Below are 15,269 nucleotides of genomic sequence, written 5' to 3' on the forward strand. Positions count from 1 at the left end.
ACCGCGCCTTTCTCTCACCTCGGTCGCTTCGGGTCAATGTGGCGGGCGCGGGGGGTTTCTCTGCGGTCCCGCTCCCCGGGTGCCGCAGGGGGAACCTGCGGGAAGGGGAAAGGGCGATCGGGCCGTTCCCAACCACGATCCGCTCCGGGGGCTGCGACCCCCGCCGGCTGCCTCCCCGCTTCTCCGGGGCGGGGGCATGAAGCCTCACGGCCCGGGCGGGCGGATCCCGTAGCGGCGGCGCCGTGCCCGGGCGGAACGTGCAGCTGCCGGACCGCTCCCCGGCGGCTCCTTCCCGCCGCCGCGGCCCCATGGACGCCAACCTGCGGTTCTGGAGGACGGAGGGGCAGGTCGGCGAGCCGGAGGGGCTGAGGGGGGACAGAGCGGCTCGGGCGGGCTGCTTCCAAAATAACGCCTGAAACCTGTCTCCCGCAGTCTTTTTTCCAGAGGTTTCTTCTCTGGGCAGACGTCCTGGACCCGCTGCTGCTGCTGAAATCCTCCGTGAGTGCCGCGGGGGCTGGTGACAGGAGGGACGGGCCGTGCGGGGCTCGGGGACCGGGAGCGGACTCACCCCCTGGCCCGGGGCGGCGTCGGTCGCCTCAGATCCAGCGATTCGCGGCCACCCCGCTCCTGCTCCCAAACCTGCCCGGGGACACCAAAATTAGCGATGGGCTTGGGGGACTTTGCTGAAGTGTAAAATAATATCGTTGTGAGGCTCCTGAGGAAAATTAAAACACATTTATGAGGGAGCTGGGGGGAGAGCTTATCGCTGTCTGCAACTGCCTGGAAAGAGGTGGCATGGAGGGGGTTGGTCTGTTCTCCCAGGTAACAAGTGACGGGATGAGAGGAACTGGCCTCAAGTTGCACCAGGGAGGTTTACATTGGATATCAGGGAAAAATTCTTCCCGGAAAGAGTTGTTGGGCATTGGAACAGGCTGCCCAGGGCAGTGGTGGAGTCACCATCCCCGGAGGGGTTTAAAAGATGTATAGAAGAGGCTCTTAGGGACATGGGTTAGTGCTAGAGTTAGGTCATGGTTGGACTTGATGATCCTGAGGGTCTTTTCCAACTGAAATGATTCTATGATATATAAGAAACAGATATATATGCACATGTATTTCTATATGCAACTACATAAAACAAAAGGCTTTTCTAGGCACTACCATTTCAGCAATCCTGTTCAGGCTGTGGCTGCTCTGCCGAGGGTTTAATGAGCCCCGTTAAGAACCAGGAGGGTCCCAAATACAAGCGAGGCGGCGAGCAGCCGGCCATGCTGTTCCGAGCTGTGTCTGCTGCTGGAGGATGGACACACAGAGCTGACGCAGATTCGGGGAACACGGGTTTGCAGGACTGCACCCCTGGCACCCCAGATCCCTGCAGGCTAATCCACATACCCATCCTTGGGGTGCAGCTTCATCTGAAGCTCATGAAGCTCTTTGGTTCTCCTTCAAGTGTCTATATAGAAGGAATCCTCCCCTGAGAGGCAGCACACTTGAGTTTTAGGGCCTTTTTATACCAGAGAATGATTATTACTATTTTAACATTACTTATTAAACATGTGACACTAAACACATTGTTGGCCATGATGTCCAGCATCTAAATTTTGGGAAGTCATGACAGCAAACTTCTGTAGTTCCAATTCTGTATAGTTTTGTCAGGGATGATGGAGGAAAAAACGCAGCACGTTGTATGAGAGTCACCTGGTTGACTGGTATGTCAGGGGAATTTGGGTTTAATTATTTTGTTTTTAAGAGAAATCTCCATTAAAGAAAAAGAACACTTTCAAAACGTGCGTACGTTGCGTATTTCCTTGTCACTTGCAGCGTTAGTGTATGTGTGTATCTATCTATCTATCTGTAAATATTGTATGAATATATATCTCTACATATATTTACATGTACAAATAATAATTTAGTAAATAAAAAAATAGTAAATATACCTTATATACGTGTAAATGCCAACAAGAAAATTTTATAGTATGTGCAGGGATTAGTTCACACCTTCTTGAAACAGGATACACTGTTGCAAATAGAGATGTCCCTGTTGAAGAAAAGTCAAATCATCTCATAAATTCTCCTAAGAGAAGTGTGTTTTTTTGCAAACCATGAATAACTACATGAAGTTACAGTTTTATTCTCTTTACATGTATCTGTTTTGCGTAATTAACATTTCAAGACAAGTTTGAAGGCAGAGTGTAAGATGCAGAACTTGAACACACATTTGTGAAGATGCAGGAACATCTAGTGTTGTTATGACTAGTTTCTGGTAGTGCTAAAAGTCTGGTTTGGAATTTCATTTCAAAATAGTCATCTGGATGCCTGTGAGGATATCGGGTGGTTGCTTTGCCAGCACTCATGGGAAACTTTAAGTACAAGATTAACACTCTGATTTTAGTGAGGTATTTTATATGCTTGAACTTCCAGTGTATTTGTATGATGGGTTGAGGAATTGATACTTTAAGGGACCAAGGGAGCCTGAATAATTGAAAAGTTTCTATGATTGGGAATTGGTTGTGTGTCTAGTTGTGTTTTTGCTCTCAGTGCTCCGGTGTGAGACAGGTGCATTATTAGCCCGATATTCTAGTATTGTCTTATAACTGATACATTGCACTTCAGAATATTGAAACATGAGAATTTTTTTTCTGTTTGTTTGTTTGTCTAATATAGGATGAAATAAGAAGAACCAGGTTATTAATACAAAACAGTGGGAAGACCCCAAGTGAGCCCATACAGAATGATGAGGTATTTTGGAGAGCGGTTGGGTGTCTTTGTTCATGGCTGAAATAGCTGATATTAGTATAGGATCTCACAGACAGAATACTGAGGTTAAGATACAGAGATAACACAAGAAAAACTTGTTGCTACAGAGATTTTTCTAATACATAAATTTTGCATGAATTTATTTGAATCGCTACTGACTTTAATACTAAATTGCAGTATTATCCTGAAGAATGCTGGTTTATGTGTCATATAGCTGAGTTTAGACAATGCTCTCAGATCACTTTGGGAACCATTGCTCCACGCTTGTCTGTCCTCAGCTGGGATGATATAGATAGATATATAAATACGCAAAATGTTTAGTGAGCTCATTATGAATCTTAGATGTTGCATCACCACACAGAAGGCAGGTTGGTTGGGTTTCACATCCCATAATATGAGCAGTAGCAGTATTGGGTGGGAAACCTACTACCCTAAAGCCTTAGCATAAGTGTTTAGGCTTTTAGCCATATTTAAGTTGTTGGGGTTTTGTTTTAAAATGCCTACTAGCTTAATTTTTTAAAACTAACTTTCCGTTCTGTGGTAGCGTGTGCTTTGGTGCTGTTACACAGCACACGAGATGTACGTTCAACAAGGAGGATGAGGAGAGACATTTTAAGGGAAAAATAAGTGAAGAGTTGTGTACGTGTATAGCACTCCATACGAAAGTTATTGGGGAAAAAATACATTTAGAAAGAAAATTTTACACACTCTAATCTGAAACTTGATTACTAACCTGATTTTCAAATTGTTCAGACAAAAAAAGCCTTCCTGCTAAGCCTGGTAAGTTTACAAAATCTTTATTTTTTAATTTTTTCTTTCTTATTCAAGCATGGCAAAGGTGGTCTCATATGCCTTTTTTCTTTTAAGTCCAGTGTACATCCTGATTCAGACAAGATAATTCCTGTTTTGTTTAGAGCTCCAGGTAAGTTCCCTTAAGAGACGTTTTGTGTGTGTGGCTGAAACATCGAAGGGCAATAGCTCATAGTAAAGAGCCACCGTGATACTACAGTGGTACTGTTTTCCATATAGAAAAGCACGTAGACTTTCACTTCTTGTTAGTTGCAATGTCGTATCTGTTGCAGATTTATTTATTCCTACAGTCCTCTTAGGGAATTTTTCCCACAGTTTATCTGCTCATGTAGATGGAAACAGCCTGAGCAGTCTGTGCTTCTTGTCACTGCAGAATGAGTTCCCAGATCCCTCCAGATGTACAACAGTTAACTATAGGCTAAGATCGCACTTGAAGGATGTATGAATTTACACACAAATACTGTATGAATTTACTTGCTGTGGGGACAGATAAAGTCTGCTTGGGCTGATGTTTAAGAAGCCGGGACAGCAAAGATTGTTAATCAGATATAACTACTTTAGGCTATTAACTCCTTATCTCATATAACCACCCACAGCTGTGGCAGCCTTTGTTGCTACCTCTCTCTTTTGGAATAGAGAGTTGAATTTCTGTTCAAAACTCAGTTAGAGAGTGGGCAGGGTTCTACTTAGAGCTGAAACTAGAGGGGGGAAGTTAGGGGAATTTTCTGCTCAAAACCATCCATCTAGACTCACAGCAGTTATTTTTACTGAAAGAGTTTTCTTTCTTTTTAGCCTTCCTGCCCTTATCTCTTCCATTGGTGAGTGATCATGAAAGATGCTTGTGTACCGCATGGCTTATGTTTTTCCAAAGCAACGGGTTGGTGGGGGGGAATAGAAGGTTTTAGGCTTAGCACAAGCTTTCTTAAAGACATCTGCATTGTAGGAAGTGCTCAGTACCCTGGAAATTGAGCCCTTGAGGAATCCCACTGGAAGCCCAAACCTGTTTGCTGCCATCCTTCAGCACTATTCAGAGCTCAGCTTTCTGATGCAAGGTGAAATGCACTCAGCACTGAGAGCAAGGCCTGGTTTGGGTCTGTTTAACCTCAAAACAATGGAACTGCAGCAGGAAGGAGTCAGACCCTGTGTTGTGTGTTTCAGACCCAGAATGTGATTTTTTTTCTTACGTAGATTGTGCACTTGCCAGTAAGAAATGATGGTGTCAAGAAATTACAAAAGATATAGAAATAAACTCTTGTAATAGCGCTAAAAAATTGCACCGTTTTGTTTCATAAAATTTGCAGCTGTAATTATAGGCATGTTTATTCCTTTAGATGTTTTTGCCTTTGGTTTTGGCCTATGAGTATACGTACTGAGATATGTATGTCATTCCATGTAGAGATTACAGCCTTATACTGCGCTACTAGAAAGTATAATGGAAGTCTTGATGGCTGTGAAATTCGTTAAGAGCAGTAACAGAATTACCAGAAATATTCCTTTTTTTATACTTACAGCTTAGTGCTCTTTCATAGATGTGGTTAGATTCAGCACTGGCATTCTTAATAAAGGTAGTTGATCCACTAATATAAATTAATTACTGCTCCTCCTCTGAGGCTTTAGACAATCCCTGCCCTCCTCTCATTCAATATTTGCCTTATCTCGATTGACTCCATTCTTGGAGAGTGCTCCACACCTTGAATTCAGCGGGTCAGACCTCCACACAGGCTGTGGTTTGTTAAAACTGGGGTTCTTATTCACTGCTTCAATTTGAGAAGGAGTTGGGAAGTAACTCCTAAGACCTTTGATTGTAGATCAGTTAGATCTAGTATTTATATCCCCACTAGTCAAAACAATCTGACCCTCTCTCATTCACTTATTTAATTACATTTTTATTACTGTAGTTATTTTATTTGCATCTATTTAAACTTCACAGGTGCAAAATGCATTTTTTTTTTAATTTTGGCTAAGAAAGCATCTCAAATCCCTAAAGAAAATAGGGAGAGCAACACTAACTCCAAAGTGTCAGAAAATATTTAATATTCAAACTTGTTTTCACATGGACCAAAAGACGTGCCATATTCAAACACAAAGCCTCTTGTCAACAGCTGTGACCACTTTAGAATGAACCAGTTCATTGCATGCTGAAGCAACACTGTTGGTCAAGAAACCAGTTACTGGCATAGCTCTATTTGTAGTTACTTTTGCTTTCTCTGAGAGACTGCAAATAATAAGATGTAGACATTAACACCTCGTGAATACATTTAACTTTCCATTTAGCTATAGCTTTATTCAGCCTGACTATAGATAAATGTAGCAGCAAACAATCATTGGAGCTTAAAGAATATTTTTAAAATAAGTACCAAGGCATCATATTTGTTCTGAAACTGTTTGTTTTCTTTGCAGGGAATACTGTTTAATTTAATTGTCTTGATTTTTAATTTAATTGTCTCAAATATTCTTGTGTGCTCTTTTAATGACTGTGTCTCTGTGTTTTGATATTGGGCAGAAGAAGTGAGTGTGTCACACCCATAGCAAGGAAATGTGTTAGTCTGGAATCAAGGAAATGGCTCCGGGTGCTGAGCGGAGCCTTTGGCGCTGCCGGCAACAGTGACACCGCAGTTCTGTTCACGCTCTGGCCAGCCAGAAACTTCTAGACTCATCAAACCTAATTTTCTTGTGGGGTTTTCCCTCCTAGGTTATTGTTTCATCTGCTCAGCACCAGGCCAAGCACACTTTTTTTTTTCAGGTAATTGCCTCTTTCTTTCTGCATTCACAAGTCTTCAGGTCTCAATCCCCAATTCATTTTTTGCTGATAATCTCTTTGTTTCTGCAGTTTGTGTTTCACACGTATACCACAGCATTCACCCTCATAAATGGAAATGGCACCGCCAAGTCTGAAGTATGTGTCAGTTTTTATTTTTGAACTCAATTGTACAAGACCGTTTTGAACATGATTTACAAGCCGTTTACAACTGTACTTACATAGTGTGTTTCTTCTGTCCTCCTTAGGAGTACTCGCTGGAGCAAAAGCAAATCTTCTATGGCTTGGGAGCCATTTCCTATGCAGCATGTATTGGTGTATGTATTTGCTCAGTGATTGTTTCCTGATAAGGTCTCCTGACAAGGAACAAGCGCTGAGATACTCACACTGTCAGGATTGTGCTCTGTTGCTCTGCTCTGACCTTTTGCCCCAGAATTATCCAGAATAAGAATTCTCCTGAGTGTCTCTCAGCCAACACCTTGCTTGGCTTCCTCTGGTGCTTCCTCCTCTGTCCTTTTCTTTATTATTCTACAAGCTTAGAAGACAAGTAGCGAGAAGAAATGGCCAGGGTTTACAAACATGGAGTCAGGCACTGGCTTGTCATAGTTGACTTTTGGTGTGGTGCTGTGGAAGGACATCTGTCTTGCTCTAAACAAGTGGTGAAATCTGCAGGTGTCTGTACTGGCTGGAGTTAGCTCAGATCCCAGAAAGAGCAGAGCCGTGAAAATACTGCACTGAGTGCAGGTAAATTCACCTTCCAGGAGGGCTGGAATGGGAATTTGTGGTTCTTGGAATTTGCTACGTCAGAATGAGCTCTGGTTGTCCTCATGATGCTCATTGCAAGTGTAGATGCCCCTGTAGTGCGTTTCCTCACTCTCCACACTGAACAGTGATATTTATAAGCCTTCTGACAGGAAAATACAACTGTTCCTGCTTTTGTTAAAGGGACTTTCACCCCTGTCCGCTCGGCAAAGCAGTTTGGCTGGTGGCAGTCGGGACTTACAGAGCTCTGGGGAGGCAGCTGTGCCTGTGGGTGAATGGGGGCAGTTCTTACCCTTTGTCCTCTGAGAAAGACTCTGAGCACTGCCTGCTGTTCCAGCCATTTATTCCTAAATGAAACTTCCTGCAGGTGTATTATGGGAATATAGAATTGGGCTGAAACTGCAGAGAATCAGGAAAAAAAAAATACACAAGTAAAGCAGGTTTCCTGTTTGGGGAAGAGAGTGGTGTGTGACAAGAGGCAGTTGGACGGATGTCCAAGGAATATTGGTCAGAGGTAATTGTCTTTCTGTCTTCGTATTCATACTGCTGCTGTCCTCTACATAATAATGTTTAGTGCTTTTTATCATAATATTTTGTACTCCTGTCTAAAAGAGTGATTACAAATACCTTCAGTAACTAGAGAACACCTGTATTTTGTTGGAATGTTAAACCGAGACATTTGTTTATAGGTGGAACTATGTACTAAATCACAGCTTTATTTTCCTAACCTGTTGCACATACCGAAATGCTGCACATTTTTTTTACTAAAAGGTGCCTGTTTCCTCCCAATGCCTTAGGCTCTTCCTCTTGTCTTCATGAATCGTTACACGTTGAAGAGTCCGGTAATGGAACTAGTCATCAAAAAACTTCTACCCGCTCCTATTCTTGGTGAGTAAAAAGAAACTGTGAATCGTGCAGCTGCTCTGAGAGGCCACTTGCTGCCCCCATCTGACTGTAGAATTTCCCTGCCCTTGCACAGACGTGGTCTTGCTGTTTCCAGGCGTCTCTGGCTGCCTGTGCTGGGTCCTGTCCTTCCCACGCCAGAGTTAAAGCCGAGCGTGGCTGACCTCTGTTTGATTCCTGCTGGTTTTTAGTTTTAGAGCTGCAGACCACTCTTCTGCCCTTTGCACGCACCATGTGCAACTGGTTCTCCAAAGATACCGTCGGCGTTTTTCTTTGGCTTGCGTGTTTTACCTGACACCATCAGGACAGTCACATACGTGACACCAGAGCGCGACACAGCTCTGCGTGTGCACTGACATCGTTCCTTGCTCAGGCTGGGGCTCCTGCTCCCTACAGCAACCGCTGACAGTGTAGAAAATGAGATATGTTACAGCAGAATGTCATTAACCTTGCAAGGCAGTGGGACTCAGTTCACTCTGCTGACAGGGTGAAGTTGCACGAGGACATGTTTCACTATTTCATGTCTTTAATTGATTTTCTTATGCCTTTAAAGAAATTTTTGGCCTTTCGTAGGGGGAAACGGGTAAAATTAAACCAAACATGATCTCCTCTGTCCCAAGTTATGTGAGATGGCTACCCAGATCTTTCTGAGGATATGCATTAGATCTTTCTGACTTGTTTCTTTCGCAGCAGGTGTTAAAATGTGCTTTCCATTTTCTTAAAGGTAGAAAAAGCCTGAGGGTAACTGATTAACTGACAAGTGTCACCTGTTACCCTGATGTCTTTATTGAACAACCCTGCCAAAAAGTAACAAAAAGAGAAATCTACTATTTCAAGCACGGTCTATTTGCCAGACTATGCTCAAGAGAAAGGAGAACACCAGCTAGGTTACTAGCTTAATTTGATATGGCTTTTATAAGCGCCAGTGGTTTAGGCTCGTCTTTACAGTGACAGGCTGTGGGATGGATGTTTTCAGGTACCTTGTAAAGCTGGGTCTGGAGGAGACCGAAACATTCTCATCCAGGATCTGCTTGTGACAGACACACAGCTGGGGGACAACTGCTGTCAGAGAACATGGGAGAGCCCATGCTCGCTTGGCCCTTCCTTTCAAATCAGAGATGCAGCTTCTACTTAAGTGTGTTCCCTTCAGGGTCTTTTCTTCTGTGCTGGATTTTGCGCTGACTGGTAGAAAACAGACCCGCAACACGAATCTCACCCCACTTTCTTTAGAACAAAGTGCTCGTGGTTCAATCTAGATGGCAATGATTGAAAGCTCTGAGTATATAATGATAAAGCACTTTTTAGAATTGAGGCCTTAAAATATTGCTGAAGCTTCTGAAACAAAAATGAAGATCCCAAGTAGGTTTTTATGGGGCTGTGTCTTCTAAAGCTGTCAGGTTATGCAGTTGTGAACTGTTGAACTGGAAATGTAAAATGCACATAATTATGAATGGTACTGTTAAGATAGTCCTTTTGGATCTTTTACAGCAAAATTCTCCTTAACTCTGCAGGCTTGATGAGTGCATTTACTGTGGCAGTGGTGAGAAGCCCAGAATTCGAGAATGGAATTGAAGTGATGGACAGGAACGGCAAGGTCGTGGGAGTGTCACAGAAAGCTGGTGAGAAGGTGGGTGAGGAGGTGGAGGCCTCTCTTGGTTTGCCTTTCATTCCCTGCTAAGAGCTGAATGTGACGCTAAGAGTTGGATGCATTGAAATGAGGAATCCCAGATCAGGTGCTGAACCTTTGGGCAGGCTTGGACTAGGTCTCTGGAACGGGGTTCCACCACCCTTGTGTCTTCAAGGCTTGGCAGACTCCCCAGAACAACACACCGAGTGCCCGAGTTGAGCCACAGAGACACCAACACGGGTATTTCTGCTTTGCCTGGCCACCTCAGGAGACAAGACTCCTGGACCTTCTTCTGATGGGAAACCTCAGAGAAAAGCCATTTATTGTACATATCACAGGCACCATCTGTTGTAGGAGTATTATTTAAAGGCTGTGCCTCCCCAAGGGTAATGCCCTGGCCTACGCTGTGCTGGTGCATTTTATCCTTGGGCTCCAGATGCCGACTCTGTGTTTACTCCTTTCCTTGCTCAGACATCCACTGCAGAGCCTGGCACAGCAACCAGAGCAAGGAGTTGTGCTTTATGCGCTGTTGGTGACGCTCCTTTTCTATGCTGCTGTCCAGAGGGGAGCAAACACCTCGAGGAGCGTGAAGATTTATAGACAGCTGGAGAGAGAACTTCAGATTTTATACAGGATAGTTTGGGTACCCAGCAGGTACAAGCATTTGGGAGGAGTTCAGCATAACTTAAAAAAAAAGCAAGTCTTGGCAAAATTATTATCACGGTAGGAAAACTCGATATGTCATTGGTAGTATTACAATCCCTTTTAAGGAATTTCTTAGTCACAAGTTGAGTATTTGCCACTTGTAGGAGATAAGTTTCCATCTAAGAAAGAATTCCTCTAACAAATGTTCTTATCTCTCATTAACCTGTTCGTTAAAACTGCGGAGTATTAGACAAAAATTGCCCACAGAAGCGTGCGGTATTTGAAGCTGCGCAGAGCGCCACTCTAACATTTATTTTTCTCTCTCCCTGGAGGCTGTTAAAGAAACAGCCTTGTCCAGAGCAGCCTTGTTCGGGACAACGTTCTTCCTGCCCGCTGTGCTGATGCACTTTGTGGAAAGGTAGGAGCTGCTGCAGCAGGGCCCCGTCTGTTCAGGTTCTCAGCCTGCCTGTTACCACCTGCCAATTTTATCTTGGGTTTGCGGTATTACTTGCCTTTGTAGAAGTGATAACCTGGGAAGTTTCTGTTCAGCTGCTGTGATTCATTTAGGTAAGGAAATGAATCTGGTTGTGTCCACATCCATGCAGGAGGTTGTGTAAAACCACGAGGATTTCCTCTCTTCTCCCACGCGGGAAATGTGCTTTTACTCTCCTGACAGGCTGTTTTCCAGCTGTGATTTCAGCCCCTGTGTCTGGTGTTGAGGTTGTTCACAGCACCCAGCTTACATTTGTTATTCCTGAAGAGATAATACCCTACTTGAATTTGCAGCTAAAACTGAATCCCAGCTTCCAAATAGCTTTCCATAGATTGTAAAACATTTTATTGCTTTCACCCTGTATCATAAGAAGAATTAATTGTTTGCTTCATCAGGGAATTCTTAGCCTGCCCTGAGCTTTTGGTAGGCATCTTCTGTGTCATGTAAATAACACAGATAATTTGGTACTGCCTAAATCCATCCCTTAGCTTAAGGGACTCCTGTTATCAGAAGACATAAATGCACATGTAAGATGAAATTTTGAAAATATATCAAGTAATAAATTTTGCACAAGGCAAAGCAGGGCTGCCAAGAGGAAGTCAATCTGAAAGGAAAGAGGGTAACACAAGAAAAACCCCTGTCAAAGGTCTGAGGCACTTTAAAGCACTAATGCCCCTTCTCTTGTCAGTTTGATCTTGCTGCTTATTTTCTTAATCTTGTATTGACAGTCCGGGCCTGGAAAATGTTGCAGTTAAATACAAAACAAAGGGAAAGACTAGGGAGTTAGGAGGAAGAACATAGGAAATAAAATAGTGTCTTCAGGATTCGTAAGCCTCGGTTATTACTAACTTCAATGCAATTTCAACCACTGAAATAGCAGCTAATCCTCTTTGTCTCACTGTCAGATTATTTTTCAAGCCCCAGCTGATATAATTGCCTTTTCAATGTCTTGGACAGAGCAAAATTTGCAAAAACTCCACGTGCTTTGGCGTCAGTGAGGATGTTCATGATTACGTCGGTACTAGCAGGGATGCTGCCGGTCTCGCTGAGCATGTTCCCGCAGTGTGGGGAGGTGAGTCGTGTCATAGGAGTTAATTTAGGATTATTGTTATATCAAATAGTCCAGAACTACGGCCAGCAGTCTTAAGGGCACAGAGAAACACATCAATAGGATTGACGTGGTTGTGCATCTGAAACGGGGCAGCGAAGAGGCTGCTCGTGAAGGCCGGTGTGCTAGGCAGAGGCTTACAGGGCTTTCTAGGTCTAGGTTGCATTGTGTGTTATTTATATTTACACTTTTCAATGTAAATTTGTCGAATTTTCACAACAGTCTGAAGCAAGGCCGGGGGAATTGTCTTAAAGATTAAAAGCAAGGCTCTTCCAGCGCTGTTTTCAGTCCTGCTGGAGAGAGGAAGGATGTAGATGAGAATTTTTCTCCCTCGTGCAAAGTCAGTGTGAGCTCATGGGACAGATCAACCAGCTCCCATGCGACGTCTGTTCTCGCTGCCTGACTGACCCGTGAGCTGTCACCTGTCCCTGGGGACACACACCTTCCTGGCAGGTTTCAGACACAGGATGGAGCCCTCGGACCTTGAGCTTTGGAGAAGGACAAGTGAGAGAGGAGCCTGGGGCTCCTTTCTGCATTTATTTCGTCTCCCTTATCAACACTCTGTGAATATTCTCAGAAAAATCTGTTGCAATTTTCAGTGGTTTATTTTATTTGCTTGAGCTTTTTGGCATTGGAATTTCTTTTTTTTTTTACATTTCTTGGCCCTTATTGCCATTAGAGATTAATTAAACATAGACGATGGGAGCTGGGAGAAATTATGTACGGAGCGGGTGGCTGGTTGGTTCCCTTTGAAGTTCTCCAGGGTGAATCACCCAAATATAGCGAATGGAGACAACATCACTAGTGCTCTGTTTGGTTCTTGGGAGTATGTCTCATTTAAAATAAAACATATTTATTCCCTTATGTGTCCACACCTAGAAGCAAAAAAAACCAAAGCCCCAAAACAAAACAATCCCACGAACAACCGACCATAGAGTCTTGCTTCTGAATACAGTATTTCAATTTGTGCAAAGTTCAGTGCAGTAAAGAGGACTTAATGTATACTTTACGGTATATGGTGGTGGTGATTCCCTTTTTCTATACGTTTCAGATCAAACGAGCAGACCTTGAACCGGAAATTCAGTCGGCTACAGAAGAAACAGAGTTATTCTACAATAGGGGAATTTAGAGATTGGCTTTAAAATGTAAATGTGTGCTCTGATTTAATTTATCAACAAACTCAATTGGCATATATGACTGATCGAATCGTGTGTTTATGAAGAGGCAGACTTTGCAAAATGGCTTTGCCAGCACAGGCAGAGATGTACACATGACTCAATGCTGTACATATTTCTATCAGAAAGCACCGTAACTCAGCGTTTGTCGCAGACTCTGTTCTGTATGCTTCCTCAAGTGACTGATTTTTTAATTAAAAGACGACCAGATACAAAAGGTTGTTCTACTGTTGCTGCAGCTTTTGACGTGATGCTTTCCAGGAACACGACAGGTAGGGGCAGCACTAGTCCTGTGGGTAAAGCCCAAGGTAAAGCAGTTCTTCTCGGAATCCTTACTTGTTGTGTTTCATTGTACTTAACACCACTCATTTCAAGGGTGAGACCCGAGTGAGGTGGCCATTGCAGTGACATGAGACAAAGCGACCCTGATGGCAATGCAATATTGGTTAAATTTAGTTGTTTAAGCAATTTTCAGGCAGTGGGTGTCAAACTTGGCTACAAAGTGATTTCTGACTTTTTCTCCATCCTGAAGGAGCTGTGAGGCCTGATGCCTCTTGAGCTTTAGAAACCATTTTTTTTAAAGCCCACAGGCCCTGGGAAATGCTGTGGCTTTCAGACCTTGTGGTGGACAATGAGGAATCCCCACTTTTGCAGGTTGGTGTTTTATCCAAACAATGTCATTTTGAGATGCAGCATCTGTTGATCAATGCGGTGGCAAGTTGAGCGGATCATATGAAGTTATTCAGGGGACCAGGGCTGTCTGTGAAGAGCTGCAGAAAGAGCTTATAACACTGGATGTAAAAACAAGTGAAGTAACAAGAGGGTAAGTGGATGGAGAGAGCTGGGGCTGTTCAGCCTGGAGAAGAGATGCTGAGAGGGATCTCATCAGTGTTTGTAAATATCTCCAGGGTGGGTGTCAAGAGGATGGACCAGACTCTGTTCAGTGGTGCCCAACGACAGGATGAGGGGCAATGGGCACAGACTGAAGCACAGGAGGTTCCATCTGAACATGAGGAGAAACTTCTTTCCTGTGAGGTGCCAGAGCCTGGCCCAGGCTGCCCAGAGAGGCCGTGGAGTCTCCTTCTCTGGAGACTTGGTGGCCACTGGGAGATGACATTTGGCTGAAGGGACCTTTGGTCTGGCCCAGCACAGCTGCTTTCATATGGTTTGCTGCCCTGCCACAAAATCAAGGTCAGATCTTCTGGCAGAACAGGGCAGACAGAAGCTCCACAAATGCTGTAGGAGCCCCCGAGGTTGTGTTAAATATAGGTGGGGTCATAGGAGAGATGGCTCAAAGATCATCAAAGGTGTTCTGTGAGGTGCTGCTAAGGCTGCATAGGACAAGAATAAATACACACTAAATAATGTAATCATCACTTCCACAGAAAAAATTCTACAAGTTCAGCCTCCAAAGGCTGCCATAATTTAACCTCCCTAGAGCACAACACACAGGTCGCTGCTCTCCTGTTGCTGGAGGACGAGATTTCTTTTCACGGTGGGAGGGAGCCAGTGGTTTCCCAGTTCTGCTGCGTTCCCGCTGGAACACAGCAGTGTAGAGCAAAGCCCGGAAAACCAGCAGGCTGGGCTCTTGCAGGAAAACAGCTCCTGCGGTGCTTTTGGTACTGAACAAAACAGGAAGCAGGGGGTCGAGCTTAGTTTCTTGTGTAAGTTCTCTGAGCCTTCAGAGAATCACAGAATGTTGGGGATTGGAAGGGATCTCGAAAGATCATCCAGTCCAATCCCCAACAACTGACTGCAGGGAGGTAGAAGAGGCTTGTAGACTCTTTCCCTTAAGTGTTTGTCTCCTTCCAAATCTTTGGTAATGGTGGCTCAGCTAACATCCTGCAGCTAAATCCTCTAAACCCCTGCTTCTCCATTAATCCCATTTCAATAACATACCAAAGGCAAACTCAGATGGAGTCTAATTCCGCTCAATAAACATTAATTGGCACTCCAATGAAGACCCACAGCATCCTCCACTCCTTGTTCTAACGTAATTTAAGAATGGCTGAAGTATAATAAATGCTGGTTACAAGAACCACAGTGGGAGCTTGGAAAAAACAAACCAAAACAACAGTAGAGCAAAGCAAACAAATGGAAGCAACACATTCATGAACTTCGCATTGTCATGGTAACTAGACAAGCTATAAATTCTCTGGCACCACAGTTGGATGTTTTAAGCAAATTGATGTCATTACAAGTCTGAGTAAGGCTTATGGAATAGGTCTGGTCAT

At 43.8% G+C, this 15,269-nt stretch overlaps 1 protein-coding gene across 1 annotated transcript; it reads left to right on the forward strand.

The window, feature by feature from the left end:
• The first annotated feature begins 224 nt into the window (after positions 1 to 224).
• Positions 225 to 13,252, forward strand: SFXN4 (sideroflexin 4). The gene is made up of 14 exons (XM_065066892.1): positions 225 to 347; positions 433 to 498; positions 2,662 to 2,736; positions 3,508 to 3,534; positions 3,622 to 3,676; positions 4,357 to 4,382; positions 6,257 to 6,307; positions 6,395 to 6,460; positions 6,571 to 6,639; positions 7,882 to 7,972; positions 9,499 to 9,614; positions 10,592 to 10,677; positions 11,710 to 11,824; positions 12,912 to 13,252. The coding sequence occupies exons 1-14, from the start codon at positions 309 to 311 to the stop codon at positions 12,987 to 12,989; spliced, it is 960 nt and encodes a 319-aa protein (XP_064922964.1). The 5' UTR covers positions 225 to 308; the 3' UTR covers positions 12,990 to 13,252.
• Positions 13,253 to 15,269: the final 2,017 nt, after the last annotated feature.

Source organism: Columba livia, chromosome 6, assembly GCF_036013475.1.
Source record: "Columba livia isolate bColLiv1 breed racing homer chromosome 6, bColLiv1.pat.W.v2, whole genome shotgun sequence".
In the NCBI taxonomy this organism is placed as follows: domain Eukaryota; kingdom Metazoa; phylum Chordata; class Aves; order Columbiformes; family Columbidae; genus Columba; species Columba livia.

Coding starts and splice junctions, on each gene's coding strand:
- SFXN4 (XM_065066892.1), top strand. CDS start 309: ATGGACGCCAACCTGCGGTTCTGGAGGACGGAGGGGCAG. Junction 6,461..6,570: donor ATGGCACCGCCAAGTCTGAA/GTATGTGTCAGT, acceptor TGTCCTCCTTAG/GAGTACTCGCTGGAGCAAAA. Junction 9,615..10,591: donor CACAGAAAGCTGGTGAGAAG/GTGGGTGAGGAG, acceptor CTCTCCCTGGAG/GCTGTTAAAGAAACAGCCTT.